The following is a 14,981-nucleotide window of genomic DNA, read 5'->3' as shown; positions in this document are numbered from 1 at the left end:
TGTGTGAAACGATCTCACAGGTCGTATTTGTTGAGACGGATCTCTTATTTGGGTCATCCATGAAAAAATATTACTTTTTATGCTAAGAGTATTGTTGGTCCCATGTGCGAAATTTGAGATAATAAAACCCGAAAATAAAGAATAAATTGGACCCCGAGATTTACGTGGAAAACCCCTAAAAATTATTAGGGTAAAAACCATGGGCAAGATGAAAAGAATTCCACTATAATATTTTGTGGTGTACAACTCACTCACTGTGTTTCCAAAGAGATCACACACTCTCTTAATACAGGAGAACAAACACCTCACAAATATTATAGAACTAATAGGATGAGAGAAAACTCGAAGAAGTGATGATTTCAGAATGAAGATGAGATCTCTATTTATAGAGCCTCTTGACCGTGTGAATACGCGTTAAAAATGCGTATTCGAACTTTCCACGAAATTGCCATGAAATTGCATAGCCAACCACGCATCATACTTTTCCTCCCACGTTTTTATTTTCCTTTCTTTTATTGGTCCCCCCTACTTTGCCGACATTTCTCCCAATTGGAGATTTGGTTGAGAATCAAACACATTTCCACAGATCCTTTCAATCTTGACATTCCCTACTGCTTACGTTTCCGCTAGGCCACTTAAATATCTACACCACTCAAACTTATCAGTGTTCACTGGCTTGGTCAGAAAATCAGATATGTTATCTTTTGTATGAATCTTCTGCATATCCACGCTTTCTTCTTCTACTACTTCCGCACAAAGTGAAATTGGACTCCAATGTGTTTCGTCCTGGAATGAAAGGCTGGATTACTTGCAATGTGCAAGGCACTCTGACTGTCACAAAACAAAGGAACATTCTCTTGTTTGTGTCTGATCTCCTCCAATAACCTTTTAATCCATATTGCCTCCTTGCACGCTTGAGTAGCTGCCATGTAATCTGCTTCTGTTGTAGATAACGCTACAACTGTTTGCAGTTTTGAAACTCAGCTTACTGCTCCCCCTGCAAAGTGTAAACACATAACCAAGTAGTAGATTTCCTATTATCAGGATCACCTGCATAATCTGAATCGACATAACCCCTGAGTGTAAAATCCGATCCTTCATAACATAATGCAGCATTCGAGGTACCCTTAATGTATCTAAGGATCCTCTTAACAGTGCTCCAATGCTCTCTTCCAGGATTCACCATATATCGACTAACTGCTCCCACTGCTTGAGCAATGTCCGGTCTTATACAGATCATGGCGAACATCAAGCTTCCCACTGCTGATGCATATGGTCTCGAGACATCTCCATCCTCTCTGCTTCACTGCTAGGACACATCTCGGAGGATAACTTGAAGTTAACAGGAAGAGGGGTCGAGATTGACTTACTATCTTGCATGTTGAAGCGTTGCAAGACTTTCTTCAAATAATTTCTCTGTGAAAGCCAAATATTTCTGTTACTTCTATCTCGGTGAAGTTGCATCTCTAGAATCTTGTTTGCTGGTCTCAAGTCCTTCATATCAAATTCCCTAGCCAACTGTGCCTTCAATCCTTGGACCTGATCTTTGTTGAGGCTTGCTACCAACATATCGTCCACATACAACAGCAAAATGATATAATCATCACTAGACCTCTTGAAATACGTACAAGGGTCTGCACTCAGTCTGTTGTATCCAAGGCTCATGATATAGGAATCAAATCTCTTGTACCAACACCTCGGCGCTTGTTTGAGACCGTACAGAGATTTCTTCAACCTGCAAACCAATTTCTCTTTGCCTTTCTCCGCAAAACCTTCTGGCTGGAGCATATAGATTTCTTCTTTAAGATCTCCATGAAGAAATACCGTTTTTACATCTAGCTAGTTCTAGACGTAGGTCGAACACCGCACACAATGCCAACACAACTCTGACTGTTGTAAGTCGAACCACAGGAGAAAACATCTCATTGAAGTCAATGCCTTCTTTCTGAGCATACCCTTTTACCACCAATCTAGCATGATACCGCTCCACTTGGTTATTGCCATCACGCTTGATCTTATAGACCCATCTGTATCAATGGCTTTTCTTCCTTGTGGTAGTGTAACTAAGATCCCAAGTTTTATTCATGTCTAATGCCTCCAACTCTTCTTGCATTGCTATCATCCACAAGGATACGTCCGAGCTTTGAGTAGCCTCGTGGAAACTCGATGGCTCACCATCCTCTGATAATAGACAATATGCAATGTTGCTTTCAGTGACATAATCTGAAAGCCAACCTGGTGGTCTTCTGTCTCGAGTTGACTGCCTCACATTGGAAACCTCAGACTCAATATGTTCTTGTTCTTCGTGCTCTGATACTGCTTCACAGGAAACTTGACCTTCGTCTGTCTTATTCTCCACCTGAAATATAGTAGTTTCTGAATTCGGTGTGCCTTTGTCTCCCTTTATTTTATCTTTCTCGAAGATAACATCCCTACTGATGACAAGCTTGTGAACAGTAGGATCCCACAAACTGAAACCCCTTTACTCCATCAGCATAACCCAAGAAGATACATTTTCTGGATTTCGAATCCAACTTCGATCTTTCTTGCTCATTGTACAGAACGTACACAGGACTTCCAAATGTATGCAAATGAGAATAATCTGTTGGCTTATCAGTCCACATATCCATCGGAGTCTTCAGATCAATCGCCACTGAAGGAGAACGATTGATATATAACAAGCGGTTTTGACTGCTTCCGCCAAAAATGACTTTTCTAGACCCGCAGTCCTCAACATAGCTCTTGTTCTGTCCAACAAGGTTCTGTTCATCCGCTTCGCCACTCCATTCTGTTGATGTGTGTAAGCCGTCGTGAATTGTCTTTTGATGCCTTCATGTTGACAATATGCATCAAACTCATCACTGGTATATTCTCCTCCATTGTCAGTCCTCAGACACTTGATTTTCTTTTCAGAATCAAGTTCAACCCGCGCTTTGAAATTTTTGAAGATCTGGAAAACATCTGATTTCTTCTTGATTGGATACACCCAACATCTCCTAGAAAAATCGTCAATGAATGAGACAAAGTATCTCGCTCCTCCTAAGGATACAACCGGTGCTTGCCAAACATCCGAATGAATCAGCTCCAATATGCTTTTGCTCCTGGCAGTAGAAGTGTCAAACTTTAATCTGTGTTGTTTACTGGTAACACAGTGGTCACAAAAGGGTAGTGACACTTTTGTAAGTCCCGGCAGCAGCTTCCGTTCTGAGAGAATTTTCAACCCTCGTTTTGACATATGTCCGAGTTTTCTATGCCATAACACTGTTAATTCTTCTCCTGAACCAATTGATGCAACAGCCAGTTCTGCCTCTTTGTGTGTTTCTCCCAAAAGTACATACAGATTTGCAGCAACCTTTTCCGCCTTCATAACCACAAGCACGCCCTTCACAATTTTCATGATCTCGTTCTCGATACGAGTTTTGCACCTGATGTCATCCAATTGCCCTAAGGACAAAAGATTTTTTGTCAGTCCTTTCACATGTCGTACCTCTTGTATGGTGCGAATGGTACCATCAAACATCTTTATTTTGATAGTACCGACCCCAGCGATTTTCAAGGCATGACCATTTCCCACGAATACAGATCCTCCTGAGACTGGTTCATAATGATCAAACCATTCTCTCCGAGATGTCATGTGCCACGTCGCTCCTGAATCCAGTATCCATGTGTCACAAAATTTGTGTCTGCCTTCTGCAACTGTTGTTGCTTCGCTGAATAATATTTCATCACTGCCTGAAGTACTGACCACATTTCCTTGAGAAATTTTATCGATACTCATACATTCTTTCTTGAAGTGCCCTTTACCACCACATTTAAAACAGTAAATATTTTTCTTCTTACTTCTCGATTTTGATCTACCTCGTCTTTGGCTCCCACTGGAGTCACGGTCCATAAATCTTCCTCTTATCATCGGCGAAGCCTCTGCCTGCTCCGAAGTAACAAACATGTCTTCCTTAATCTTGCGCCGGGTTTCTTCTCCGAGAACCGCAGTTAAGACATCGTCGAATCTTAGAAAGCCCATAAGAATATTGTTGGTAATGTTGATGATATGTTGATCATATGAATCTGGTAGACTTTGAAGTAGAAGCTCCGCACGTTCATTTTCCCCTATTTTATGCCGCCATCCGAAGAGTATAAAGCCTTCTCTTTAGGAAAATCATGTTGTGTAGCGACTTGACCTCGTACATCTTTGTCAGAGTATCCCAGATAACTTTGGCTGTTTTTATCTCAGAGATACTTGACAAAAATTCGTCTGCTATAGCCAAGTGTAAATTGACAACATCATTATCATTTATCTCATTCCACTTTCCATCATCTGTAATCTCCACCGGTCTATCTCAATAGCCGCCAATAAATTCTCCTTTCTTAAAACTGCTTGTATCTTTATTTTCCATAGCATAAAATTGCTTCCGTTGAACTTTACAACAATTTTAGTAGACCGGACAAAATAATCCCGCCTTAAATAAAAAATCTCAAAAAATCTTTTCTGATGTGGAAGATCAGTCTAGGCTGCAACCACAGAGCATACTCAGAATTTTAAGAAATTTTAAACCAAGGCTCTGATACCACTTGTTGGTCCCACGTGCGAAATTTGAGATAATAAAACCCGAAAATAAAGAATAAATTGGACACCGAGATTTATGTGGAAAACCCCTAAAAATTATTAGGGTAAAACCCACGGGCAAGATGAAAAGAATTCTACTATAATATTTTGTGGTGTACAACTCACTCACTGTGTTTCCAAATAGATCACACACTCTCTTAATACAGTAGAACAAACACCTCACAAATATTATAGAACTAATAGGATGAGAGAAAACTCGAAGAAGGAATGATTTCAGAATGAAGAGGGGAACTCTATTTATAGAGCCTCTTGACCGTGTGAATACGCGTTAAAAACGCGTATTCAAACTTTCCACGAAATTGCCATGAAATTGCATGGCCAACCACGCATCATACTTTTCCTCCCATGTTTTTATTTTCCTTTCTTTTATTGGTACCCCCTACTTTGCCGACGAGTATTACTTTTTATTGTGAATATCGGTAGAGACTTTTTATTGTGAATATCGGTATGGTTGACCCGTCTCACAGATAAAAATTCGTGAGACCTTCTACAAGAGACCTCCTCAAATTTATCAACACACACCTCAAATCTCAAAAATTTCATGGCTGCAAAGTTGAAATTATCACTTAATTGAACAATTTTATGCCTAAATTCCAATTATATATACAACTAATTCAATTAAAATCCAAAGTCTCTCTCAAATTTTTTTTTAAAAGAAAAGAACAAGTAGACGACATCACATATTTTATTCGTGAGATGGGTCAACTATGTGCATATTTATAATAAAAAATAATATGTTTTTTATGAATGACCTAAATAAAATACACGTCTTATAAATTAATTTACGAGACAATCTCACCTAAGTTTTTACGAAAAAAAACAAAATCCAGAGTTCCAAATTCACCGCCTACATTTTCTTTCTTCTTCAAAATATGTGAAATACTCAATCTCAAAAACTCTAATCGCTCCTCCTCCATATCTCCACACAACACGCATGTCTCTCTTTCAATTTTCATACAATAAATAATTACATGAACAAATCAAAAGCTAAATATAGTGTATTAAATATATACTAGTTTTTAACTCGCGAGAGATATACGAGGTGTTGTTATATGCAATTAATAACTAAAATTAATAAATACAAGCGTTTAAATAATTATTCAAAATACAGATTAACTAAATTGATTATAATCGTACAGAAAAAAATAAATTCACAAATTCTAGAAAATCACAAAACTTAGTAGATATTTAATGAAACGTCATAACCATTGCATATATTTAAATATATTAATGCACCGACGCACGCATTGCGTGCTTGTATAATATTTTTTTATAATTCATTTGATTTATATTTAAACGAGGATCAAAATATAATTATAAGAAATAGTGAGGGACTATACTTTAATTTTGATATATAAACAATGACTCTATCCGCTGAATTACATATAACTTGCATTAAAATTGTAACATTTTATTAATATATATAATTATTAAAACAGATCATGACGCTAAAGTTAGTTACTCTGTCTAAAACTTAATAAAATAGTATAGATTTTATATTTTAAAGAACTTTCATATTAAAATTTGAATATTTTAATAAGAATTCGAAAAGTTTTGAAATTAATTTTTAATATGGTAGATTAATATGTGAATATTGCTTTTGGGCCTAGTGCTATACCACGTCAGAAAATGAAGGTGGACTTGGATTATGGATGTTTTTTTAAATTGTAGATGGGCCGATGAAAATTCAAATTTGTACGGGGCAAGAATAACAAAAGCCCATAAATGTTAAGCCCATCTAGCGCACCTATATTGTTTCTCACCTGATATGCATCCCCCGGCCGCATTCCTCCTCGCACTTGATATCTTGCCTTGGACCTCTGGCTCTCTCTTCTCCAACGAAGCTCTGCAAACTCAGCGACGAATAATGGCAGATATCGAAGAACAAACACCTGGAGAAGCCTCTGAAAATAGAGCCATGGATTCCGTTAGCAAAAAGCGAAAAAGAAAGAGAGTCAGGAAGAATACAGTAGCAACTCCACAACCCCATGCAGAAGTTGCGGCAGAAGAATTTGCTCATTCGGAACAGGGAGAACAAGAGGGACATGTTAATAAGAAAGAAAAGGAGAAGAAGGTGAAGGGGAATGAAGAAAAACAGGGTGAAGCAGAAAAGGAGGAGGAGGAGAAGGAGATTGATTTGGACAGACGTTTGAAGAGTGGATCTGGTATTATGAGCACGGAGGCGTTTGTGGACATGCCACTGTCTGAACCCACTATTAATGCTATCAAAGACTTGGGTTTCAAATACATGACTCAGGTTCAAATTATAATCTTAGGAACCACTCCTTTTGCTGATGATTTTTATAATTGTTTGTTATGTTTTGGAGATGACAATATTTTTGTTTCTGACTTTCCTGGTTCGTAGACTAATATTCGAGCTTAATTTTGAAGTGAAATGTTGCTTGTGGTGCACATTGTTTTTGGTGATAGTCTTGATAAATTAGGAGTGAGCCTGTATGCAAGATCGACAGGAACCTCCCAAATTTATATATATCCACATTTTTTTTAATCCCAATTTCAATACATCACTCTTTTAGTCATCAGATTGTCAGATGTCAAACATCACCATTTTTTGCTATTGAAGTTTTGCTTTTCTATTGTTTTTGAATCAAATGAAGATCCAAGCAAGAGCAATCCCTCGACTTTTGGAAGGCAAAGACATTCTAGGAGCTGCAAGGACAGGTTCCGGGAAAACCCTTGCCTTTTTGGTCCCAGCTGTTGAATTGTTGCATCATATCCACTTTACACCTCGAAATGGAACTGGTGTTGTTGTCATTTGTCCAACAAGAGAGTTGGCCATACAGGTATATATTATTTTATGTGTTTTTTATTTTTTTGTTTTGGTATGTCGCAGTTGAGTATTTCGACGATTAATGCAAGAGGTCGTACTTTACTTGTTATGGACTTCATCCATTTCTTATATGTGAAATCGTTTTCTATAAGAAATTGAGTTTCTCAGTTAAGTTTCTTGGCAGTTCTATTGATGTTGCTATGCAGTAGGTTTTCTCATTTTTCCTAAACATCTCAGTTATAATCAATTGAAAAGAAAAAATTTGCATCTTTCAGTTTTGTGATGCTTAAATTCTTTATATTGATATATGATATTCGGCTCAATAATGCAGACACATGCTGTGGCAAAGGACCTTCTGAAGTATCATTCACAGACACTTGGTTTGGTTATTGGTGGTTCGTCGCGAAGAGGAGAAGCCGAGCGTATTGTCAAAGGGGTGAATATCCTTGTGGCAACCCCTGGTCGACTTCTTGACCACCTTCAAAATACTAAAGGTTTTATCTATAAAAACCTGAAGGTACTGTTTTTTCCTTTAAATAGTTGTTACTTGATTGTCAGTTTCTCACATTGTAAGCATAGTCATCCTATCCATGTTTGGCTATTCCTCTATCGGAATATTTGGAGCATTTACCTTTTATTTTTATCGGTCAGCATTTTATGTATTCTCTCCAACAGAGAGATTTTCACAATGCTAACCTGTTGATTGAATTTTGCTAATCTGATGCAAACGAATTATTGAAATTATGTACAGTAGAGAATTGCGAAGTGCGATTCTTTTTTTATAAAAAATTTAATTAGTGAAGATCTTATCTTGTTATATGCTATAAAATTTTTAACATTGGATTTTTGCCAGAATGAACTAGTTGGAAGAGACTCAAAACCTTTAGAATAACAGTGACCGAATCATGTCTCGAGGGCCAGAAATTTCCTTAGTTGGTTAAAAAAACTTTCCACTGGTAACTGATGATTGCTTTTTTTGTCTTTTAACTCGTCTTGGGGTGTCTGGTGAACCGTTGCCATTTAGAGTTAATTCAACTATGACTCTTGAAGGTTTTGTTTTTCTGTTGTCAATTGCAGCACAAACTGAACTTTCTGATTTCTGATTTCTGATGATAATCAAAAGATTCATGTCCTGAAACCTGGAACTTTTAACTTTTAGCTGTCCCAATTTTTACCGAGTAGTCCTTGGGCTAATATATTTCTATAAGATTTCTTGTAGTTTATCAGTGTGTTTCTGAGCATGTGAGAGAATTCACAGGCTTTGAATTTTGAAAAAACTCCAAACGGTGTTGATTAATTTAAAAATGAGATAATGGCATTCTTTGAGAAAAGTTTCATTCTCTATGTGATCTTTTTCAAGGGCACGTCTATACCTTGTTGGACCTCCATGATCCCCAATTCCCCGCTGCCCTGCCTCCCCACAAATTGAGAAAACCCAAAATACACACCCTAACACCGCCACAATAACACTCTTTCTTCTTTATTATTGTTTTAACTTTTAACTTTATTTGTTGGATTTGCAGTGCCTTGTGATCGATGAAGCTGACAGGATTTTAGAAGCTAATTTTGAAGAAGAAATGAAACAAATCATTAAAATCTTGCCGAAGGTACTTATGCCAATGCTAAGATTGACAGGCTTATTTGTTTCTAAAATTGATTTTCACCCATTCATTTTTTTAGAGATTTCAGTTAAGTGTTCTCAGCCCATTCCACCCTTGGCATGTTAAAAGAATATAAATATTAATTTCTTCTCTTAACAAACTTTTTAAGTTTTAGGTTCTGTAACATCATCGTATTGGAATGATTCAAATTATGCTAGTAAATTGTTATACATTTGGGCTTAAACCTTGTATATAATTTTTATGATCTTTTTACGCATGGTGGTGACAACAACTATTAAAGTAATCGTTTCTGGAACACTTCATTGTCCCTCATTCATACATTTATTGACAAACTACTTATCATGCAGGAGAGACAGACAGCTCTTTTCTCTGCTACACAAACGAATAAGGTATAATGTTTCTGTCTGCTAGAGTAAGATTGCTTGTCCGTTATTTTAGAATGTTATTTTTTTTTGGAGGAACTGGGATGCAAAATAAGATTTGTTTGGTTTGCATAAGCTTCGACAACATTTTAAATTCTACCTCAAAAGAGTTTTTGACAAATTGCTTGGAGTTAAAGGAAATTTATTTTCAATTTTAGGTCAAGGATCTTGCAAGATTATCATTTCAAACAGCCCCGATCGTTATCGACGTGGATGATGGAAGGAAGAGGGTATATCAACATTTTTATTTTTCTTATCTTCGCTCTGCCAAAAACCTTGATTTTATTAATTCCTACATATGACAATAATTGGCACAGGTAACCAATGAAGGGTTGCAACAAGGATTCTCTGTCATCCCAAGTGCTAAGAGATTTAGTCTTCTTTATTCATTCTTAAAGAGGAATCTGTCAAAGAAAATAATGGTTTTTTTCTCATCATGTAACTCTGTCAAATTCCACTCGGAACTTCTTAGATATATTCAGATAGATTGTCTTGACATCCATGGCAAGCAAAAGCAGCAGAAGCGAACTTCTACTTTTTTTGATTTTTGCAAAGCCGAGAAGGGAATCTTACTGTGTACAGATGTAGCTGCTCGTGGTCTGGATATCCCTGCAGTGGTATGTCATGTCATGTCCCTATACTAAACCTACTATTTCTGCCGAATAGGAATAAAGGACTGGAGAGAAAATAAGCAGATGAATGTTGGGAGTTTAAAGTGAGGAAAAAATTGAAATTGAAAAGGAGAGAGTGGTTGTATTAGTATTCAATGTTACAAGATTGTTGAAATGAGTTCAAGAATCGTGATCCTCTTTCTTCTTTCAACAAATTACCTCTTAGCCTTAGTTATTGTTTGATTGATTGTTTCAGAGCAGAACAAATGCATAACTTGCAGAAATTTATTAAGTCTAACAAATAAGAAACATTTTCAAGGTTAATGTGAGGTTTTACACGATCAAGGTTTCGCCCCCTCTTTTTAGTTTGTATTTGATATTGGACTAAAGGTTTTTGTCTATTTGTATTGGTAGGATTGGATTGTGCAGTTTGATCCTCCAGATGAGCCTAAGGTACTAAAAAACTTTCTATACAAAGTACATTTGCCATTTAATCTTGGGTGTTCCTTAGATCTCTTAGCTAGTGGTTTTCTGTTGCTACTTTTAGGAGTACATTCACAGAGTTGGTCGAACCGCTCGCGGGGAAGGTGCAAAAGGAAATGCCTTACTTTTCTTGATTCCAGAGGAGTTACAGTTTCTTCGATATCTTAAGGTTTGGATTACCTTTTTTTACTGGAAATAGCGTATATATAAGGAAACTAGGAATGACCACGTAGGTGACTAATAATGAAAAATAAAGATTTAGATAATTTTTAAAATCGTTTGAATAACATCTTGTTTATAAGTATTTATTAATCTAAATATATCAAAACACAATAAATAAAAATACATGATGACGATAAATCAAATATATTCATTTATTTATATAATATTTTTCAATTCGTGTGATTATAACATAATGATAGCTCTATCAAATTAACAAAGATATTTTTCATCCAAATATTATTCACAATGAAAAACAATAAAAATAAAATTAATAGAATAATGAATATTACTAAAACATAAATCACAATATTTTTAAATGAAGTGCATATAGTGATTGTCAAATAAAATTCTCTTAATTAACTAAATTATCATAATGATGTTAAAATAAAACCCCTAAACTTGTTATTAAGTTAAATATCGATTTTGTTTTTGCTAACTTTTAACTTCTTGCGAATTTTGTTTAACTTTCTCCTTTTTTAAAATATATATTATACATAGTTAATTTATATCATAATAGATCATTTGAAAATTAATATTGATGATTAATAATTTCATGTTAAATAAAATTTTAAAATAATGTCAATCACATAAATATATGTAGTAAAACACATATACGTAACATTCAGTTTAAAAATATCATATATAAAAAATTTAATTTCTAACAAATGATAATAAATTAGCACTATAATTCATATTTATTATAAGAATTATCTTAAATAAAAAAAATATTATCTCATAAATTTAATACAAAAGTATACGTTAATTTCTTTTTCTATGAATAAAGTTGAAATAACTCAAAATAATCAAATTATATTGCAAATAAAATATTAGAAAAATTTGCAAAAGAGCATATAGAATCTGCATGCTCTCAATATCCATTTTAATTGGAAAAACACCATAAGAAAAATGACATTTTCTCGCGTAGTTTTTATAACACTTGCAGAAAAATGTAAGTTTGAGATATATATTGAGACATTAATTAATATCACAATTTATTAAATTAAAAATATAAAAAAGTATCATACTAATATATTTGTAATATTTTTCGTCAATTCAACTAAAATAATAAAATAAATTTATTCTCATTTTTCATCTCAACTTTTAAATCAGAAAATTAAAAATTAATCAAAATAAATAAATGAAACATTAATTAAATAATGGTGTGTAAAACTGTAACTAAGAAAATTGACAAATCAAACTCATATATTTATAGGTATATAGATCTGATAACTTTTAACTCATTGCAGATTTTGTTTAACTTTCTCTGTTTTTTTTAGAATACATATTATAGATAGTTAATTTTATATCAGAATGGATCATTTGTAAATTAATATTGATGATTAATATTTCATGGTAAATACATTTTTTAAATAATATCAATCAAATAAATATGTGTAGTAAAACACATATATAAATAAAACAATAAGTAATAAAATGTTAAAAAATATCATATTTTTCTAATGAATGAAACTAAATTATCACTATAATTCATATTTATTAAAATAATTATCTTCGTTAAAAAATTATAAGGATTATCTAATAAATTTAATACAAAAGTAGAAAGTAATTTTCGCTCTTTTTAATTTATCATTAATTTTTCTGTCTAGTTGAAATAAATCAAACTAATCAAATTATACGAAAAATAAAATATAAGAAAAATTTGCAAAAAAGCATATAAAATCTACATGGTCTACTATAAAGAATGACATTTTCTGAAGTTTGATATGTGTATTAAGACATTAATTAAATATCATAATTTATGAAATTAAAAATAAAATAAAGTATCATATTAATGTGTTTGTAATATTTGTCGTCCATTCAACTAAAATAATGAAATAAAGTTATTTTTATTTTCAATATCAATCTTTAAATCAGAAAATTGAAAAGTCACATAAATAAATAAATAAAACATTAATGAGGTAATGGTGAGTGAAATGATAACTAATTAAGTTAACAATTTAAACTTATCTCACCTAAATAAATAAATAAAACATTAATGAAGTAATGGTGAGTGAAAGGGTAATCAAGTAAATTCACAATTCAAACTCACATATTTATAGATAAATAAATAAATAAAACATTAATGAAGTAATGGTGAGTGAAAGGGTAATCAAGTAAATTTACAATTCAAACTCACATATTTATAGATAGTATAGATAGGTTGTAGCATACTCTGTTTAAGATAGGTTTATGATGTTGATTGGATAAAAAACAAAGGAGAAAGCCCTTTGGAGCTATTTCATTTGTATTACTCTCTTTTTTTTCCTGAAAATATGTTTTATGTTTACCGGCTATCTCAGGCAGCAAAAGTGCCGGTCAAAGAGTACGAGTTTGATCAGAAGAAGCTAGCAAATATTCAGTCTCACCTGGTAGTTGCTTGTTAACATGCTCTTTATTTCATTATTTCTAAAATGTCTCATCAAATTTATTTCTGAAGTTAAATGGAATTTAAATAATTGTAATTATCCAATGTATGCAGGAAAAGTTGATTTCCAACAACTATTATTTGAATAAGTCAGCTAAAGATGCATACAGATCTTACATATTAGCATACAATTCTCATTCTATGAAGGATATCTTCAATGTTCACCAGCTTGATCTTCAGGTGTGTACTATGTTTTTGTGCTGGAGCATCTTATCTCAAAATCATTTACTTATTCTTTGAAAATGTGCTGCTTATATATGTTGTAGGAGTAATTGAGCATTATCATTCGAAATTAAACAATAAAATGTTAGTGGGGAAATCTCGGATCATGGAATCTGAAAAGTGTCCTTGACATGTAAAGATTGAAATTCTCAAAATAATATGCGCTTGCATTACTAAGATGCTAAAGAAATGGACTACGGAATAATGCATAGAATTCCCATCTTGTAAACTGATATAGCTTCTGATTCATCAAAGTACTTTCGCAGATAATGCCAACTCTATGATTGAGACTAGAAATAGTGAACAAGAAATGTTAAGACACCTGATAATTTTGTGATGAACTTGTAATTCGATAAATGATACAACAAATTTGAATTGGAGGTCAAATATGTAGTTAGGCTTCTTGATGCTTTACTCAGTTCAGTGATTGAATAGTCCCAAGCAATTTAGTATCTCATATTTGCTTTCCATCACCACCACAGTATACCTGATTATGTTCAAGGCTTCACATTCATCTTCTCACATACGATTCTTTTTGGTAGGCTGTGGCTGCTTCATTTGGTTTTAATTCTCCTCCAAAAGTAAATTTAAACATTGATAGCAACGCATCCAAGTTCCGGAAGAAAGCACGAAAAGCGGAAGGCAGTCGGCATGGGTTCAACGAGAGCAACCCCTATGGAAAGAAAGGCGAAGATGACATACGACAGTTTGTCAGATATTAGCATTCAATCCAACTATATGCTCTTTTGCAAACGGCTCTTCAGCTTTGAAGTAGTAAATCTTTAGATAATTTTTGTATGTTTAGATATGTTATCATCTCAAAAACTGATGCATTATGCAACTTTTGTAAGTTTCACTTCTTTTTAGAGTCAGGTTGGTTCCATTGTTCACTTTAACCATTTGATCAGTCGTCCTCCAACAATATACCTTGACCCTGATTTTGATCTCTATCGAACCATGTACTGCAGCTATACATTGACTTTATTTCTTCGTTCATTTTGGCTCGGATCCTTGCACTTGATGGTGTTGGGGAGGCGAGTTGTACAACTTTGTTTAGTTATGTGACACGATTTTTGGTGTTATGTGAGCTATAAATCATTAGAGCCAACATCCAACTTATATGTTCTTTTTTCTAGCACAAAAAATATCAAGATAATTGGATAACATGTACTGTTTCCAAAATAGAAATACCAACTTATGTGTGCTTTTTCTAACAAAAATATCAAGATAATGGCTGACATATGCTGTTTCAAAAATAGAAATAAAAATAACGATGTTTTATATAGTTCATGAAATTTTGAAAAATGTTTAAATTCGAGACTGAAATAAACAAAATTAAAAATATTTCCATCTTCAAACACTTTTTTTTAATAAAAAAAACCAAATATAATTCCTGAATTTAGCGTCGTTTCCAATTCAAATGGGGTTGCAGCCTCAAAAAAATTGCAGAGGCCACTGAAGTCTTACTCGATAAAAATTATCAATCCAGCGACTTTTTATGTATTAGTTATTTTGTACACATTCGATGCATTAAAGTGAAATTTATCGGTGAAATTTGA

General features: G+C 33.8%; 1 protein-coding gene across 1 annotated transcript; it reads left to right on the top strand.

Annotated features, from left to right (window-relative positions):
• The first annotated feature begins 6,397 nt into the window (after window positions 1-6,397).
• On the top strand, window positions 6,398-14,528 carry LOC142542792 (ATP-dependent RNA helicase HAS1-like). The gene is made up of 12 exons (XM_075649617.1): window positions 6,398-6,881; window positions 7,243-7,428; window positions 7,747-7,932; window positions 8,939-9,022; window positions 9,385-9,426; window positions 9,618-9,689; window positions 9,777-10,076; window positions 10,485-10,523; window positions 10,618-10,722; window positions 13,076-13,144; window positions 13,255-13,380; window positions 13,965-14,528. Exons 1-12 carry the CDS (start codon window positions 6,492-6,494, stop codon window positions 14,142-14,144), a joined length of 1,779 nt encoding a protein of 592 aa, XP_075505732.1. The 5' UTR covers window positions 6,398-6,491; the 3' UTR covers window positions 14,145-14,528.
• Window positions 14,529-14,981: the final 453 nt, after the last annotated feature.

Source organism: Primulina tabacum, chromosome 4 (assembly GCF_025594145.1).
Source record: "Primulina tabacum isolate GXHZ01 chromosome 4, ASM2559414v2, whole genome shotgun sequence".
Classification (NCBI taxonomy): Eukaryota; Viridiplantae; Streptophyta; class Magnoliopsida; order Lamiales; family Gesneriaceae; genus Primulina; species Primulina tabacum.
Note: the sequence above shows the minus strand (reverse complement) of the source record. Positions and strands in the feature narration are given on the sequence as shown.

Coding starts and splice junctions, on each gene's coding strand:
- LOC142542792 (XM_075649617.1), top strand. CDS start 6,492: ATGGCAGATATCGAAGAACAAACACCTGGAGAAGCCTCTGAAAATAGA. Junction 6,882..7,242: donor GTTTCAAATACATGACTCAG/GTTCAAATTATA, acceptor AATCAAATGAAG/ATCCAAGCAAGAGCAATCCC. Junction 13,381..13,964: donor TTCACCAGCTTGATCTTCAG/GTGTGTACTATG, acceptor TCTTTTTGGTAG/GCTGTGGCTGCTTCATTTGG.